Source organism: Lithobates pipiens, unplaced genomic scaffold, assembly GCF_037356315.1.
Source record: "Lithobates pipiens isolate NorthernLeopardFrog02 unplaced genomic scaffold, aLitPip1_a1.2 Scaffold_8, whole genome shotgun sequence".
Lineage (NCBI taxonomy): Eukaryota > Metazoa > Chordata > Amphibia > Anura > Ranidae > Lithobates > Lithobates pipiens.
The window spans coordinates 193542608-193561197 of record NW_027507903.1 but is presented as its reverse complement, the minus strand read 5'-3'; the positions used below and the strand labels follow the sequence as shown (position 1 = coordinate 193561197).

The 18590-nt window shown below is 45.6% G+C and overlaps 1 protein-coding gene across 1 annotated transcript in view; it reads right to left on the bottom strand.

Moving 5' to 3' along the window:
* MOV10L1 (Mov10 like RNA helicase 1) overlaps positions 1-18590 on the bottom strand; it is a 301052-nt gene that overhangs the window by 82389 nt on the left and 200073 nt on the right. Inside the window, exons 13-14 of the mRNA XM_077473981.1 lie at positions 8424-8482; positions 1785-1897 (exon numbers count right to left, since the gene is read on the bottom strand). Coding sequence (XP_077330107.1) covers positions 1785-1897; positions 8424-8482 — 172 coding nt within the window. The remainder of the gene's footprint in view (positions 1-1784; positions 1898-8423; positions 8483-18590) is intronic.

Sequence of the window (18590 nt, the reverse complement as noted above, 5' to 3'; positions counted from 1 at the left end):
AGCTGAAAATTGGTCTGGTTATTAAGGGTGTTTAAGTGCCCAGTGGTCAAGTGGATAATTAACAGAACATATGAATAATGAGCACGTGGTGCATACTAAAATTGCATCTCATGCCTTATGTTTTTGTTTTACCTGTTCCCTGTGCATCTACATGCAAAAAAATAAATTTGCCATGTCTAACAATACAGACTATGATAGTGGACGCTCTTGCTGCTGTGGGTGGACTCTCTAACACGGTCACCACTTGTAGACCGATGGGCTCTCTGGCTGGCCCCCACCCAGGTGGGTAGGTGTGGTGTGGACGTAAATACAGCGATTCCTGGAATCACCATCGGGAGGCAGCTTGTTTGGGGCTTTTAGAATAAAAGACTCTGGTTTATGTAGAAAGGACTCCTCTGGTAAAGGGTAAATACTATCGGTTAATGTACATGAATATATAACAGTGATATAGCTCAATGTTAAATAATTGTCATCTTGATATGCCTGCAGAGATGCGGAGATGAGAGAAAAAAATCCCCCCTGAAGAAGGCCATAAATCGTCCAAGGCTGAAATGCATTGGGATATCAAGCATGCCAGATGGTTATTGAAACTACAAAATGGATATTGATTTGAATACTTTTTTACTCTTTTAGAATGAATGTAGGAATTATATTTGTACTCTGTACCTTGTATCTTTACCACAGTAGGATCTATTGTCTGCTGTACACCAGAGCTCACATTTTAATTTCTGCATGTATTGTATATGGTATGACTAGTTTTTTGACCAATAAAACAAAGTCAATTTTTATGAATCTTTTGCATCCTCATTGCTGCCTAAAAACCCCACAGGGAACTTTTCTTAGGACCCAACTTTCTTCCTCCCACCAGTGCTTTGTCTTATCGGTGTATGGACTCAGACCACTGCTTTGTTCATTGTAATTTTTTAATTCATTCACATATATCACTTTTTGTTAAAAGTAAATTTTCTCTTGAGTGGTTACATTACAAGCATAACTTTTTATACAGCTTTTTGCTGTATAAAAAAAGCATAGTATGTAAATAAGATCATGTAGGAAATGCATGATTATACATTATGAAGACAGATTTGGATGTGTTTGCATTTTTTTTGTGTAGTACATGTATACAACTAATAAATCAATGTACATCTGCCCAAGGACATATATTATACAATGTGACAAAGGCAAAATTCTAAAGCCAAAAAATGACCAAGAGAGCTGGAAGCCATCATCGCTACCTGATGTGTAAAATTATGAAGAGCTGTCTTAATTAGAAAAACACTAAACATCTCAGGCGAGGAGAATGGAATTTAAATTGTATTGTAAGTGACATTTATTTAAAGTTACTGCTCCAAGCAACAGAGCACAAAAACAATGCAGACACTATTAATTCAGAGCGATTAGGTAATTCTGATGGAAAAAGGTCCTGAACAAGGAAAGCTTTGTGTTTATTAAAGGGAGGACTGTGCCATTTGCCAGAAGTAATCAATCGACTTTTGAGAACAGGGAAGTCCTTGACATTTACAGAATAAAATATAATATATTGTTGCTAAGAGTTGATTAACGAATCAGAACAGGTATATGCCATTTTCTACACGCTTTCAGCTAAATTCTTTATAGCATGTTTATTTAAGACTCTTTTCATCCTTGCTTTGGAAACCTCTGCACTTTTCTTTATGAACATAAGGAATGTATGATGCAATCTTTCTGATTGTTTAAAACAATGGTGCCAACTAGTCATTGTACACTAAATCAATAGGGCTCTCCAACAAGAGAGTTTAATTTACCTGATTTTCCTGCTGGGTGAGCGTCTGCTCTTTCTTGCCCATACAATCTTCCTTGTGGAGCCCTGTGGTGGTGACTTGTGGAGACTGTAATATCACCATCTCTGGGAACAACACTTAAGAAAAGCAAATATTGTCTGAGGCTTTCACAATAAGTTGAATGATGTTGTACTTTATACCTGACAATGCAAACAGCCTGAGCTATGGCACTGTAAAATGGGTCTAAAAAAAAAGTGATTTAGCATTTCTTAATTTGTTACTAAAATGTAATACCGATATGAGGTAATGTTTAGGGGTATGCAAGCAAACACTTAAATAGCAAGCTTACTTTTATACAGATCACATTAGAGTGCACTTTTTTTCCAATACATGACAGCGCAAGTGGTTTCTAAGTTGGCCTAAAGAACAAAGTCTACTCAGTTCAGGCTTGGTGCCCCCATTAATAGAAATCCTACTCAATATCTGTAAGTGGTCTCAAGCTGTTCTATGTAAAAAGGAACATTTTGATGAAAAGGCATAAAAACTTTTCACCCAAACTGGCCATGGCATTTACTCTACTGTGCTGCTTAGAATAGTTATGCAGTACCACATTCCAAGGAGATATCCATGATATCCTCTTCAGCTCTACCTACAGCACTATAGTATGGTAGATAACTTTTTAAGCATCATCTGGTCTTCAATGGCCATGAATAATATGCTATATCAGTGCATTGTTTTTTTTAATTTTATTGATAGTGGTGATTAGTCATTGAGGAGTGTGTGTTGAGGACATCTCATGGTTGAGAGTAAGTATTAGACCACTTTCACACCAGGGCGTTTTGCGGGCGCTATATCGTTAGAAATAGTGCCTGCAATGCGCCCTAAAGAAGCTGCACCATTTTGTGTAGTGTGAAAGCCCGAGGGCTTTCACACTACAGCGGTGCGCTGGCAGGACGTCAGAAAAAAGTCCTGCCAGCAGCTTCTTTGGAGAGGTGTGTTTACCGTTCCTCCACCGCTGCTCCCCATTGAAATCAATGGGGCAGCGCTGTAATACCGCCGGCACAACGCCGCTATTGCTATGGTTTTAACCCTTTCTCGGCCACTAGCGGGGGTAAAAGCGTGCCGCTAGCGGACGAAATGCGCCGACGCAATGGGCAGTGTGGTGTGAAAGGGGTCTTACATCCTAATTGAGTATACTTAAGTCACCAAACTGCTCTGCAGAGGCTCCATCCTATTGGTGGGCGAAACGTGTCAACGTGATGTCATCACCCTGGCCAGCTGGCAGTAAACAGATGCACCAACACTAAGGAGTAACCGGACTGAGGGATCAATGTGGCGGGACATTTCTACTTATGATGACTGGCAGGATGGGCCGCTGCAGCACTGTGGGAAGACAGTCAGCAGTATACATATACTGATTTAATCTAGTCTATTCTATCTTGGCTTACCTACATGCAGCACAGCTCCCAGTAACTGGACTCACAGACACCTTACCTGCCCGCACACACTCAGTGTTTTTTAACAAAAAAATTAAAAACCCAGCAGTGATTAAACGCCACCAAAAGAAAGCTCTATTTGTACCCAAATAATTTTTTATCAGTGTTGTGCAATTGTCATTCAAAAAAATGGTTAAAAAGGCACTCTGCCCGCCCCTTTAAAAATTAAAAGGCAGCAGCAACACATACTGTAGATGCTGACTTTTAACATTAGGACACTTACCTGTCCTGGAGTCCAGTGATGTCGGCACTGCAGACGAAGGTTACATTCGCTGGTCAGGTGCTGCCGGCGCCATTGCTGGCAAGGGAACCCAGCAGTATAGCCTTTTGGCTTCACCATCGGGTCCCTACTGCTCATGTGCAAAGTCCGCTGCACTCTTACTGGCCTGACAGAAGGAGAGGGAGGCCAAGCTTCTAACGCACTTCGCTGCGGTCTGGTCTCCCAGAAGTGGGGACATGCTCCCCCTTGAAAAGGTGCCAAATGTGGCACCGGAGGGGGGGGGGGAAATCAGACAATCGAATGTTCCACTTTTGGGTGGAACTCTGCTTTAAGCTCCATAAGGTTGAATGGGGAGCGTCGGTGCACAGCCATTTTTAGATCTCTACAGAGATGTTGAGCTGGGTTCAAGTCTGGGCTCTGGCTAGGCCACTCAAGGACATTCACAGATTGTCCCGAAGTCAATCTTGTCATCTTGGCTGTGTGCTTACGGTTGTTGTCCTGTTGGAAGATGAACCTTCAGCTCAGTCTGAGGTCCAAAGCACTATGGAGCAAGTTTTCATCAAGGATGGCTCTGTACATTGCTGCATTCACCTTTCCATTGATTCTGGCTGGTCTCAATTCCTGCCGCTGAAAAACATCCCCACAGCATGATGCTGCCACCACCATGCTTCACTGTAGGGATGATATTGGCCAGGTGATGAGCGGTGCCTGGTTTCCTCCAGACATGACGCTTGTCATTCAGGTCAAAGAGTTCAATCTTTGCTTCATCAGTCCGGAGAATTTTGTCTCTCATGGTCTGAGGGTCCTTCAGGTGGCTTTTGGCAAACTCCAAGTGGGCTTTCTGGCCACTCTACAATACAGGCCTGATTGGAGAGAGAAGAACCTTCCAGAAGAACAACCATCTATGTAACACTCCACCAAAGGGAAATGCTGGGGCTCTGACAGAGTGACCATCAGGTTCTTGGTCACCTCCTTAAGGCCTTTCTGTCCCGATCGCACATTTTGGCTGGGCGGCCCACTCTAGGAAGAGTGCTGGTGGTTCCAAAATTCTTCTATTTGCAGATGATGGAGGCCCCTGTGCTCATTGGGACCTTAAATGCTGCAAAGTGTTCATGTACCCATCCCCAGATTAGTGCCTCTATACAATCCTGTCTCAGAGGTCTACAGACAATTCCTTGGACTTCATGGCTTAATTTGTGCTCTGACAGTCACCGTTAACTGAAGGACCTTATATAGACAGGTTTGTGCCTTTCCAAATCATGTCTAATCAACTTAATTTACCACAGCTGGACTCCAATCAAGTTGTAGAAACATCTCAAGGATGATCAGTGGAAACAGGATGCACCTGAGCTCAGTTTTGAGTGTCACGGCAAAGGCTGTGAATACTTATGTACATGTGCTTTTTTTACTTTTAATAAATTTGCAAAGATTTCAAACAAACTTCTTTAACGTTGTCATCATGGGGTATTGTTTTGAGGAAAATAAGGAATTTAAGTAGTGACATGGTCTATGCTGAATTCACAGGGAATGGTATACTGGCGGTTATAGAGGTACTTTGATCCAGCCAGCTTCTAACACTGAGCTCACTTTCACTTACATCCAGCTGAAGTTATTAATCCGGGACTCTGATTCTCAAACACATACCTGATTATGGAGGGTCTGTTCTGGATCATACGTCATCCAGGAACAGATATTGTATGTCATATCTTCTGTCAGGGATTTAGTCGACTATTGGCAAAAAATGCCCTAAATGTATCAACTTAATATCCTGGACTTTCATTATATCCTCTGGTTTTAGCAGTGTATGTGCATTTTTGTATGAATGACGGTGCATTGCTAGCAGCTGTTAGGCCAGCTATGACAACATTGTGATGTTTTTAATCCTTTTGCAGTGGTGGTAGTGTTTTTTACATTATGATTATTGTTTGTATAAATCAACCTGTGTATTTTTCTACAATACCGCTAGTGTCCTTGTATAAGATCTCCTTGTAGATCTATAATCCTCTTCTTTATATGCTGCTCTGGTCTAAGGGGACCACACCTTAAGCACTGTGTTAGGTGTAATGGTATACACAGCTGCGGGTACCTTTAATTAATTGGTTACCCCCAATTTACTTAGACCCCTTTCACACTGAGGAGTTTTTCAGGCGCTTTTGAGCTAAAAATAGCGCCTGAAAACAGATCCACCGCTGCTAACGGGGGTTAAAAGCACCCCACTAGTGGCCGAAAACCTCTGCAAAAAACGGCGGTAAAGCACTGATAAAAATAGAGGAGCTTTACCAGCCATGCCTCATGTGAAAGAAGCCTTAGATCAAGGTAACGCTTTGGTTATTTATTTATATATATATATATATAGTGGGGCAAAAAAGTATTTAGTCAGCCACCAATTGTGAAAGTTCTCCCACTTAAAAAGACGAGAGGCCTGTAATTGTCATCATAGGTATACCTCAACTATGAGAGGCAAAATGTGGAAACAAATCCAGACAATCAATCACATTGTCTGATTTTTGGTCACCTACAAACACGCAAGAGTTCTGTCTCTCACAGACCTGTATCTTCTTCTTTAAGAGGCTCCTCTGTCCTCCACTCATTACCTGTATTAATTGCACCTTTTTGAAATTGTTATCAGTATAAAAGACACCTGTCCACAACCTCAAACAGTCACACTCCAAACTCCCCTATGGTGAAGACCAAAGACACGTCGAAGGACACCAGAAACAAAATTGTAGACCTGCACCAGGCTGGGAAGACTGAATCTGCAATAGGCAAGCAGCTTGGTGTGAAGAAATCAACTGTGGGAACAATAATTATAAAATGGAAGACATACAAGACCACTGATAATCTCCCTCGATCTGGTGCTCCACTCAAGATCTCACCATATGGGGTCAAAATGATCACAAGAACGGTGAGCAAAAATCCCAGAACCACACGGGGGACCTAGTGAATGACCTGCAGAGAGCTGGGACCCACGTAACAAAGGCTACCATCAGTAACACACTACGCCACCAGGGACTCAGATCCTGCAGTACCAGACGTGTCCCCCTGCTTAAGCCAGTATATGTCTGAGATTTGCTAGAGAGCATTTGGATGATCCAGAGCAGGACAGAGAATGTCATATGGTCAGATAAAACCAAAGTAGAACTGTTTGGTAGAAACACAGCTCGTCATGTTTGGAGGAGAGAGAATGCCGAGTTGCAACCAAAGAACACCATACCTACTGTGAAGCATGGGGGTGGCAACATCATGCTTTGGAGCCGTTTCTCTGCAAAGGGAACAGGACAACTGATCCGTGTACATGAAAGAATGAATGGGGCCATGAATTGTGAGCTTTTGAGTGCAAACCTCCTCCCATCAGCAAGGGCATTGAAGATGAAATGTGGCTGGGTCTTTCAGCATGACAATGATCCCAAGCACACCGCCCGGACAATGAAAGAGTGGCTTCGTGAGAAGCATTTCAATGTCCTAGAGTGGCCTAGCCAGTCTCCAGATCTCAACCACATAGAAAACCTTTGGAGGTAGTTGAAAGTCCATGTTGCCCAGCGACACCCCCAAAACATCACTGCTCTAGAGGAGATCAGCATGGAGGAATGGGCCAACATACCAGCAACAGTGTGTGACAACCTTGGGAAGACTTAAAACGTTTGACCTCTGTCATTGCCAACAAAGGATATATAACAAAGTATTGAGATGAACTTTTGATATTGACCAAATACTTATTTTCCACCATAATTTGAAAATAAATTCTTTCAAAAATCAGACAGACAATGTGATCGTTTGGATTTGTTTCCACATTTTCTCTCTCATATTTGAGGTATACCTATGACGACAATTCCATCCTCTCTCATTTTTTTTTAAGTGGGAGAACTTGCACAATTGGTGGCTGACTAAATACTTTTTTGCCCCACTGTATATTACCTACAGCACTATCTGTGAACAATATATCAATCTCCTTGCTTTTGCAATTCCTAAAACATGTACACCGCCTCTTAAATTTTAAAGGGAATGAAAGGCAGAAGAATAACAGACCATATAGGTTTAAAAGCCAAATTGTAGTAGTTACATAGGAAATACAGCACAAAACCCATTAGCTAGCAATACTGTTTTGACTTCAACACAAGAACAGCTAATTTTCAGTGAATGAGAACACAATTCATTGGGCTGCCATAGCACTTAAAGAGGTTCTTCAGCCCCCCCCCCCCAAAAAGAAAATGGTACTAAACCCAAAACCATAATATGAATATTACAGTTTATCAATTATTAGATGCGGTGGCTGCATCAGTCTTCTTTTCTTTGGCTTTTTCCCCTCCGTTTTTACCTGGTGATCTGGCCAGTAACAAACCTCCTGTATTAGTGAGAAACAAACTATGGATGAATTAACACAGGAGGCAGGTTGGACAGCAGCATGGTGGAGAGTTTGTGCTGTGAAAACAGACTTGTTGGCTGGACTACCAGATGAAAATACAAGAAAGAAAGCCTATAAAAAGAAAATCTAATTCAGCCATCACATTCAAGAACTGGTAAGCTGCAATATAATAAATGTTTGCTTTTGAGTTTAATACTGTTTAAAAAGTCAACAGCTACAAATACTTTAGTGGCTGAAGGACATTTAGCAGTCCAGGGATCCAGGGCTGTCCTCACCCGGACTGGCTATTCGCCAGTCTTCAGTTCACTGCCACGCTAACAGTTGTCACAGCTGGCTCCCCACTGCGCATGCCACGATGTGCCCTGTGAATGGTCCCAAAGTCTTCTGGCACATCTTCAGGGGGGCAACCTCTGCTCAGCTTGCCTAGGCAATGAGGCTAGCCATTAGAGGCAGTACATGCTCACTGCAGATCTACAGAAATTAGGCTGTAAGCACAGGAGTGCCTAGTGGATACTCGCTTACTAAGACGTGTGCTACTATTTTGTGTGCTACTATTTTTCAGGAGGAATTACAGAAGTGCTTACCTGCTCTCCCAAGATGTTCTGCTTGTTCAACAGCAAACTGGCATCTTCTGCTTGTGACTCTGTACCAAACATATTGTACAGAACTGATTTAAAGCGCAATCCTAGGCACATATTTAACAAATGAATGAGATGCATACACTGGCAATGTGTTTAAATTATAAAAATCCACTCCTTTTATCTTGATCTTGGATTTTCTTGATTCACTGAAATTTTAATCGAGGGAAGGTCTCAATGGATCAAGGAAAGCTTAAACCAGGGCAATGTATTTCCCTCTCTATGCTCCTATCAGCATTGAAACCTCCAAGGTAGTTAAGTAACAAACAAAGATGAACTACTGGAATCCATAGGAACCATATTAGATTTTACCAATTATTTTTTTGTCTTATTTAAGAGAGAGCACTATCTTCCCTAAATGCTCTAACCAATATCAACCAGCCAGAGCTCATCCTATTCTGACCCAAACTCAGCAGATTGAGTTTTGCAGTGCTTCAGAAATCAGAACTCTCCACTGAATTATGCCAATTAATTTGACATTATAAAAATAGGATTTTTATACTCACCGTAAAATCCTTTTCTCTGAAGTTCACTGACGGACACAGCATCTTCATCTTGACCTTAGGGTTATATCGCCCCCTTTAGGAGAGGACCAGGCAGAACATGTTAAAAACAGCAAAACTGCACAGTACCGCCCAGGGGGTGGTCCTATTGGCTATAACCCCTCACCCTGCATCCAGTAGCTCAGTTCGTCAAAAGCAGTACAAACATAAATAGGAGGGGTGCTGTGTCCGTCAATGAACTTCAGCAAAAAGGATTTTACGGTTAGTACAAAGATCCTATTTTCTCTTTCATTCATTGACGGACACAGCATCTTCATCTTGACCTTAAGGACATCCCCAAGCAGTGTCAAAAAACGAAGCAAGCATCCGAAGATGCGCTCACATCAACCTTGCAAAATTTAGTGAGAGTGTGAACGGATGACCAGGTCGCCACCTTAAACACACCTGAGAAACAGGCGCTTGATGTGGGAAAGCCCAAGAGGCACCAATAGCCCTGATAGAATGTGCCGAGACAGGAAAGGGAGGCACCCGCCCCCCTATGGCATAAGCCTGAACCCCAATCTGTCTGATCCACCGAGAAATGGTGGCAGACAAGACCGCCAGTCCCTTCTTCAGACCAGCCACCGACACAAAAAGCGAGTCTGACCTCCGAAAAGGAGCCACAGCAGACAGATACACCCGCAGAGTCCGCATCAAGGAATGCAAAGCAACCTCTTTTGGGTGTGATGGCCGAGGACATAAGGACGGAAGCACAATGTCCTCATTTAGATGAAAAGCCAAAACAACCTTTAGAAGAAACGAAGCCTGTGGATGCAGCACCACCTTATCTTTGTGGAGGGATACTTGCATGACAAGGCCGCCAATTCAGAAACCCTCCTGGCAGATGTAAGAGCCACTAGAAAGACTACCTTCTGAGAGAGTGTCAGTAAGGGGATCTCCCTAATGTTTTCAAACAGCGGTTTCTGAAGCACAGAGAGCACCAGATTCAAATCCCACGGAGGCAGCGGCGGTCGAACCGGAGGGTCCACATGTCGAACTCCCTGAAAAAAATGTGTTCACCAATGAATGAGTCGCCAAGGGTCGCTGAAAAAAAAAAAAAAAAAAGATAGCCAAAGCCGATATCTGCCCCTTAATGGTGCGTAAGGCAAGTTTCTGATGCACTCCTTGCTGCAAAAACAGCAGGATCCTGTTGGAGATGTAGGCCTTCCACGTAAGATGATAAATCTTCTGAGAAGATGACTTCCGTGCCCTCCACATAGTGGATATTACCGAATCCTATAGACCTCGGTCTCTTAGCACCTGGCTTTCAAAAGTCATGCTGTTAAAGCAGGATGAAGTATTGGACCTTGCGACAGAAGGTCCTCTCGCATTGGCAGCCAAGGACAATCTGGGGCAATCAGAATCACCGGAATCCCCTCGGCCTCACCTCTGCGCAGCAGACATGGTAGAAGTTGGGGGGGAAGGCTTAAATCAGCCGATAATACCCCCATGGAGCCACCAACGCCTCTGCCGCATCCGTCCAGGGATCTCTTGACCTGGCCACAAACCTCTGTACCTTACGATTGAGTCGAGAAGCCAGGAGATCCACATCTGGCGTGCCCCACCTTAGGCAAAGGAGCCGAAATACATCCAGATGTAGCGACCATTCCCACCACAGGATGCGAGTGACCTCCAGTGCTGCAGCCGAGCTCCTTGTCTCTCCTTGATGGTTGACATACGCCACCGCCGTGGCATTGTCCGACTGGATCGTGACCAGATGCCCCTGCAGTCTCTGTGACCATGTGGAGAGGCCCTGCTTAATCGCCTAAAGCTTTAGCACATTGATTGGCAGGCGGGATTCTTTCTGCGTCCAGTGACCCTGGGCCGACTGTATGCCCCAAACTCCCCCCAACCGGCCAGGTTGGTGTCCGTTGTGATCACCGTCCAATGAAGTGGAAGGAACAAATTCCCTGACTGAAGGGACGGCGACCTCAGCTACCAGAGCAGGGAATCCCTGACTAGCTGGCTCACCCAAATTTGACAATCCAGGGACAATGAAGATTTGTCCCATTTGGACAGGATCTACTTTGGCAAGACTCGAGTGAATGGCATCAGAGGTAGGGGAGAACTATATACTACTGATCGATGGGAAATCATACCGGACCGGCAAAAAAAAATAAACCCAGTGGCCACCAAAATAAAGCTCTATCTGTCTCAAAAAAAAGATAAACATTTTGTTTGGGTACAGCGTTGCATAACAATTGTGCGACAGCACTGAAAGCTGAAAATTGGCATGGACAGGAAGAGGGAGTGATCCCACCATTGGAGGTTGTTTGAAAGGGGTTTGTGGCTGTTCCAGTCCGATGGTCTCTTAGGAGTTCTAATGATATGTGCTATGAGCTGAGATTCCTTTTCGGTCTGGTAAGCGCGCATTCAGATTGCTGATCAGCACAGTGGTGGTGAAGGAAGCCTATACTCTATCCAAATTACGCTGGAGGAATATCCCTAATCCAAAGGACTGTTGACCTTTCTTATTTCTTTTGTAAGCACTTTATTGGGCACATTTATTTATATAATTCCATTGATGGTTGCATATTTCTCTTTTTAAGCACTATATTGAGTTTGCTAACGTTTTTATCTATTTCTTGATTTATTTATCTGATATTTCACAATGAATTTATCCATTTATTTATTTGTACATTTCCCGTTTGATTACAGAGATGTTTAAATTTAAATTTTATATTTTCATTGTTTTTTATTTTATGTTAAATTCATCTACTCAATATGATGGCCATTTTCCGCAGCACTAGTTATTGTTTTTTCCCTAAACCAAGATGGCGTTTTTCGCCTCAGCTCTGGGGTCAGACCGAGGCTTGGTTTATTGCTTGTATTATTTAAGCGGTGCATCAGGACGCCGCCCATACCCCGTGACCACGTCCTATAGTGACGAAACGCGTAGGGAGGAGGAGCGACGTCCTGACGCCACCATCTCGTGTTGTTTGTTTGCGGAAGTATTGGGCGCGAATCGAGACCGGCCGGCTCCGATTTGCTTAACGATCGTTTTAATCTTCATTTCTGTAAGTGCGCATTTGTCTCTTACGTTCTATTAAAATTTATTTGGGTTTTACACTATTGTGAGTTTTATTACTTTTTATGTAAACCTGTGAGCGGGAGTGTATTGAGAGGCGAACGGGTTCCAGAGTTCCTTCGCATCCATCTGTGAAAACCCTGGACTGGGGGAATCAGTCATCCGCTCTGCATGGTTCTCTGTAATAAGGAACCATACACCTTCGGTAAGCGGCAGTAATATCTATGGTGGAGGTCATACACGGGTCACGTTCGTTTTGGATACCTATGTTGTCACTATCTCACCGTGGAATACTTTGCAAATAGAGACTTTTTATGGACTTTATGAACACTCCAATATTTTATGTTATAATTTTTTGCCACATATAACGACGGTTTATTAATGTTTAGGTTAACTGGTTATTGGATGATACATTGTTTTTTTTTTTTGTAGGTTCACATCACATTATGATAATTTATATTATTATTTAAGGAATCCTTATTGTTAATATTGGTATATATTTGCTATTTATACCCAGTATAATTCCACCTTCGGGTATAGTTATTAACTTAATAGCTATTCTTTAGAGTTCATTACATCTTTATGTAGGGGTTTTTCCGCTTACAAATATTAATTTTATTTTTTGTGCAGCTCACCCCTTTCTTTAATTTTCACATTCATTTGAGTATCCACTATCATGTTGGTGTTTGTATGAATAATATCAAGGTATATTTGCTGTCTTCATATCACCTTTCATCTTTATATACTTATTTAAATTTCTTTGCACCTAAAATATTTCCGCATAGGATTGATAAGTTATCAAGTCAAAGTTTTTGGAGTTTTTCTCACGTAGGTGTATTTTTTGTTTAGTAGTTTTTTGTAGCGCAACCCACGCTTTTTTCCTTTATGCCAAATGTAGTATAACATTTGGGTTGCTGCTTCCTTCTAGTTTTTATTTGATAAGCGCGGCTTTTCCTCTTTTTTCCATTTATTTATTTATCTGATATTTAATATTTATATGCCATTTCCCAGTGAAACTGATGAGCAGTGCATTTGTATTAATTGCATATATATTTCATCGCTGTTTTCAGTTTTTTTATTCATTTCTACTATAATAGTCACATTGGACTTATAGTGGCTGAATTTGGTTGGAGATTCTAGGTTTAATCACGTGCTAGGAATAATTAATTTGTGGGAGAGCGCGGTTATATTTTTTATTTCATGTGCATTTTGGGTGTGTATCACATCTTAATAATCGGTGCTTCCAAATATTTAGTATACTTTTTGTATTGTTGGGTTTTTAGGCTAGCGCAGTATTTTTCTTGTTTTTGCATATGGAGACATGCAAGTATGTGTCCTTGATGCCCAGGGACGCCAGAAAATCCCCCTGATGGAGTGCAGCGACCACTAAGCAAACTCATTCCATCCTGAACCTTTGTTTTTTCATGAAGCTGTTGAGGGCCTTGAGATCCAGGACCAGACGGACCCCTTCCTTCTTTGGGACTACAAACAGATTGGAGTAGAATCCCTGAAAACTTTCTGGCGTCAGTACAGGCACTATCACCCCGTGCAGCAGCAGGTCCTGTACTGTCCCGAACAGGGCTTCCCAACGAGCCAGAAGAAGATGAAGTTTGGAGGAAAAAAATCTGTTTGGCGGACTAGAAAGTCTATCTTGTATCCTGATGAAACCAGTTCGCAGACCCACTGGTCGGAGAGAAGGGAGGTTCACTGAGCTGCAAACTCCCCAAGGCGACCCCCTCCCCCCACCTGAGAGTCGGGCGGGGGCAAACCTTCATGCGTTAACAGATTTGCTTGCAGGTTTGTTCGACTTGCGAAACCAGGAAGGCTTTTGTCCCTCAGTGGGCACCTTGTCAGTAACATTCTTAATAATGTCATCCAGCTAAGCTCCAAATAGCCTCTCTCCCTGGAAGGGCAAATCCGCCAGTGCCTTCTTAGGCCGCGTACACACGGGCGGACTGTTCGCCCAACTTTGTCCGCTGAACAGTGTTTGGGCGGACAGTCCGCTCGTGTGTGGGCTTTCAGCGGACAGTTTCAGCGGACAGTTTGACGAACAAGGTTTTTCGGAATTTCCGTAAAACTGTCCGCTGAAACTTTGTTTGAGCGAACAGTCCGCCCGTGTGTAGGCTTGTTCGACAAACTAAGTTCCGCGCATGCTCAGAAAGGCTTAACACGCCGAAAGTTATAATGCAGTGTATAGGACGTCGTATTTTTCGTCCCGTCGTACGTGCCGTTCACGTCATCGCGCACGGTTTCAGCAAACTGTTCGTCCGTCGTGTGTGGCCATGTCCGTCCATGCTAATTTTGAGCGGACTGTTTGCCGAAACTGTTTGACGGACAAAGTTGGGCGAACAGTCCCCGCGTGTGTACGCGGCCTTAGATGCCTGGTCCGCAGACCAGCATTTTAGCCAATCAGGCGACATAGCACTGCTGCTGATACTGAGGCTCTGACGGCAATGCTGACCCCACCACCTTAAAAACATACATGCCCTCCTGTCAGCAGGGTCCTTGAAAGCAGGGGTCCCTTCCACTGGAATCGTAGTTAACTTATTTAACCAGGAAACTCTGCTCAAAGGGGTAATGCACCGCCATGTGTTTGAGGACTGAAAAGGCTGGCTGCGGTTTTACCCACTCCTTGTAAATAAACGTATCAAAATAAGTTGGGTAAGGAAACACCTTAGCCGTGCGGGCTGGCTTTTGGGACCTGAAAGGGACCGACACCTCTGTAGATGTCCCCGCCATATCCTCCATCTTTAGGGTATCCCGCACTGCTGTGATAAGTGCTCCTACCAGCGCTAACCTGGACACAGAGTCATTCTCACTGTCCAAACGGTCCTGGTCTGCATCCTCTGACATGTCAGAACAGGGGCCGCATGCCACAATGGGGCCCGAATCTGAATCAGAGCTTTCCCCAGACAGTGGGGGCATTTTTACCCCCCGTGCGCTCGCAGGCCGCTTCCACTGTGGCAACAAAGGCCTCCAGGACCACCGACAGAGTGTCCATAGGCACCGCAGGTGCAGGGGAACCGGTTGCCATAATAGGGATGTCTGGGAAAGAAGCGCAAGCTTCTGACACCATCCTGACCCACACTCGCTTGTCACCACTTAGGGACCTAAGGCAAGCCACACAAAAAATGTCCACCCTCCTAGCTGCCACAGACTGAGGGGGACTCACCACCCTGACCCAGGTAATGCGCTGTGCTGCTGCTGCTGCTGTCCGCTCTCCCGTGTCAGCCATGAGGTGTTCTGTGTAAAAAGTGCACTGTTCTAGAAGGAAACAAGCACCCATCGCTAGAGGCAAAACAAGCTGAGGATACTAGAAAATGGCCGCCCCAGCAAAAAATGTTTGGGGGCACCTGGAAAGTGGCCGCCGGACTTCCAGAAAACGTCTATAGGGAAGAAACTGCCCGTGGCTACAGAAAAATTGCCACAGAGCACGCGGCGGCCTCCCCACATGGCATACACACCAAAACACCCCCCCCCCCCGGCCCAGAAACAGGGAAGAGGAAGAGCGGACCCCCAACACCCAACGCAGCCCCCCGCTAGGTACGTGCACCTCACCCCCATGTGCCCAGTTACACAGCAGCCCATAGCATGGGGAGGAGGGAAGGGGCAGGGAGAGAAGAAAGGGAGAGTAAGAGACCCCCTAGTAGACCTCCCAGGGAATGCCCAGCTGCTCCATCCTGCCGAGACAGGTGGAACCATACTTGCCCCTCCTGTAGGGACTGATGGACGCATTCCACGGACAGACCCATCACCCAAGCAGTACAGGGTGGCTGTCGGCCACGGCACACTGACACGGACAGCAGTAGCCCGGTCATATGTGTGCCCCGGAGCATATAGCTCACCGGCCACCCCTGGATCCAACGGTGCATGTCGTGGCCGACCCAGCGCGTAGCTAAGGTCTGCTCACGCTCGACGGCCAGGCTGGGGAGACCACCAAGATCTACCGTATTTATCGGTGTATAACATGCACTTAAAATCAGGGGAACATCACGGGTGCGTGTTATACGCCGATCCTCCGCGATTTCTGGGCTCTGGGCGGCTTTCGGCCGCCTTTGGCCCTTCTCGGAGGCCGAAAACTGCAGAGAAGGGCCGAGAGCGGCTGAAAGCTGCCGAGTACGGCCAAAGGCAGCTAAAAGCCGGCGAGTACGGCCGGAAGCCGCAGAAACTACCGGGTGCAGGACATCTCAGCGGCGCCATTTTTAAAAATAAAAGCGGACATAACTGAGGGGACAACGATGCACAAGGCTGCAATGGCGGACAGGCTGCATGGCGGACAGGCTGCATGACAAGGCTGCAATGATAGGCATTTAAATGTAAGTTTTTTTTCCCTTAAATTTCCCTCCTAAACTTGGGGTGCGTGTTGTACGCCGGCGCGTGTTATACACCGATAAATACGGTATATTATCCAGCCTGTCGCCCAGCCCGGCTGTTGATTGCAGATCACAGGAATCAAAAAACGAATGGTCCCACCGGGAGCCAGGTCCTCCTACACTAAGCAGAAAAAAACTGAGCGGCTGGATGCAGTGCGAGGGGTTATAGCCAGTAGGACTGACCCCTGGGCGGTACTGTGCAGTTTTGCTGTTTTTAACATGTTCTGCCCAGTCCTCTCCTAAAGGGGCAAAATAACCCTAAGGTCAAGATGAAGATGCTGTGTCCGTCAATGAACGAAAATGAGAAAAGAATCTCGCTCAGAGCTACAGCATATAGACTTGCAACTCTGGAGACATAAAAATGGAATGTAAAATGTGTTTAAAAATATTTTCTAATGTTTTAAACAAATTTACAGCCAGCCGGCCATCTCAGTGGCATGCTGACAGCCTGAGCCAGCTGCCAATCAGGCATCTGGTTGGATCCCAACATTGTCGGGATTCCTGCAGAGCCTACACCGCCGATATTAACCGACAGTAGGCTTTAGCCTGAAGAATTTAGCCAGACTTTTTAACCTTATTTATTGCAGGTATTTATATAGTGCTGTCAATTTACACAGTGCTTTACATATATATTGTACATTCACATCAGACCTCAAGAGATTTACAATCTAAGGTCCCTAACTCACATTCATACAAATAGTAGGGCCAGTTTAGACAGGAGCCAATTAACCTACCAGCATGCCTTGTAGTGTGGGAGGGAGCTGGCCTACTCAGAGAAAATCCACTCAGGCACAGGGAGAACATGCAAACTCCAGGCAGGAAGCGCCACGTTTGGGATTCAAACCAGCAACCCGAATGCCGATAGGCGAAAGTGCTAACCACTCATGTCTCCAGTTAAAAAAGGTATCCCTTAATGTAAAAGGCTTAGGCCGCGTACACACGCGCGGACTGTTTGCCCAACCTTGTTCGTCAAACAGTTTCGGCAAACAGTCCGCTCAAAATTTGCATGAGCGGACTTGCCCACACACGAGCGGACTGTTTCAGCGAACTGTTTGCCAAACAGTCCGCTCAACTTTTGAAATGAACGGACTCGCCCACGTAAGGCGGAGGCAAATCCGCCCATTTCGAGCGCGTGTACAGGTAGGCGGGGCCCGCGAAGGAGACGTCGCGGGCTCCGCCGCCTGGAATGGGCTTAAAGGGGAACCCCAACGCCGAAAAAAATCGGCGTGGGGGTTCCCCCAAAGTCCACACCAGACCCTTGTCCGAGCACGCTACCCGGCCGGCCAGGAAAGGGGGGCGAGCGAGCGCGCCCCCCTCCTGAGCCGTACCAGGCCGCGTGCCCTCAACATGGGGGGTGCCTTGGGGAAGGGGGGGGCCGCGCGGCCCCCCCACCCCAAAGCACCTTGTCCCCATGTTGATGAGGACAAGGGCCTCTTCCCGACAACCCTGGCCGTTGGTTGTCGGGGTCTGCGGGCGGGGGGCTTATCGGAATCCGGGAGCCCCCTTTAAGAAGGGGGCCCCCGGATACCGGCCCCCCACCCTATGTGAATGAGTATGGGGTACAATGTACCCCTACCCATTCACCTGTGAAATAAAGTACAAAAAAAAACACAACACAGGGAAAAAATATTTTATTGCACAGCTCCGGGGGTCTTCCGTCTTCGGGGGTCTTCTCGCCGGACTCCTCCGCTATCTGTGTGTAGCTCTTTTACTAGCGGAGGAGTCCGGCTTTCTTCCTCCCCGCCGCCGGCCTCTTCTCCCGACTTCGGGGGTCTTGTCCCCCTCTTCGGTTCTTCTGCCGGGCCACCGCGCCTTCTTGTAGCTCTTTTGCAGGCGGTGGCCCGGTCTTCTGTCGCCGCTGCCTTCCGTTCTTCTGTCGCCGCCTTCGGTTCTTCTGCCGGGCCACCGCGCCTTCTTGTAGCTCTTTTACAGGCGGTGGCCCGGTCTTCTGTCGCCGCTGTCGTCGCCGCCGCCTTCCGTTCTTGTTCTTCTTCTTCTTCTTCTCCTGGAGATGTTGACTCGACAAGCTCTCCGGCCGGAATGCCAGGGACACGCTCCGCTGCCACTTATATAGTGACAATGGGGCGGTGTCACATGGTATATGTCACATGGGTTGGTCACATGGTGACCCCGCCCCCTTACGATGTCATAGTCCCCATGTGACATCAAC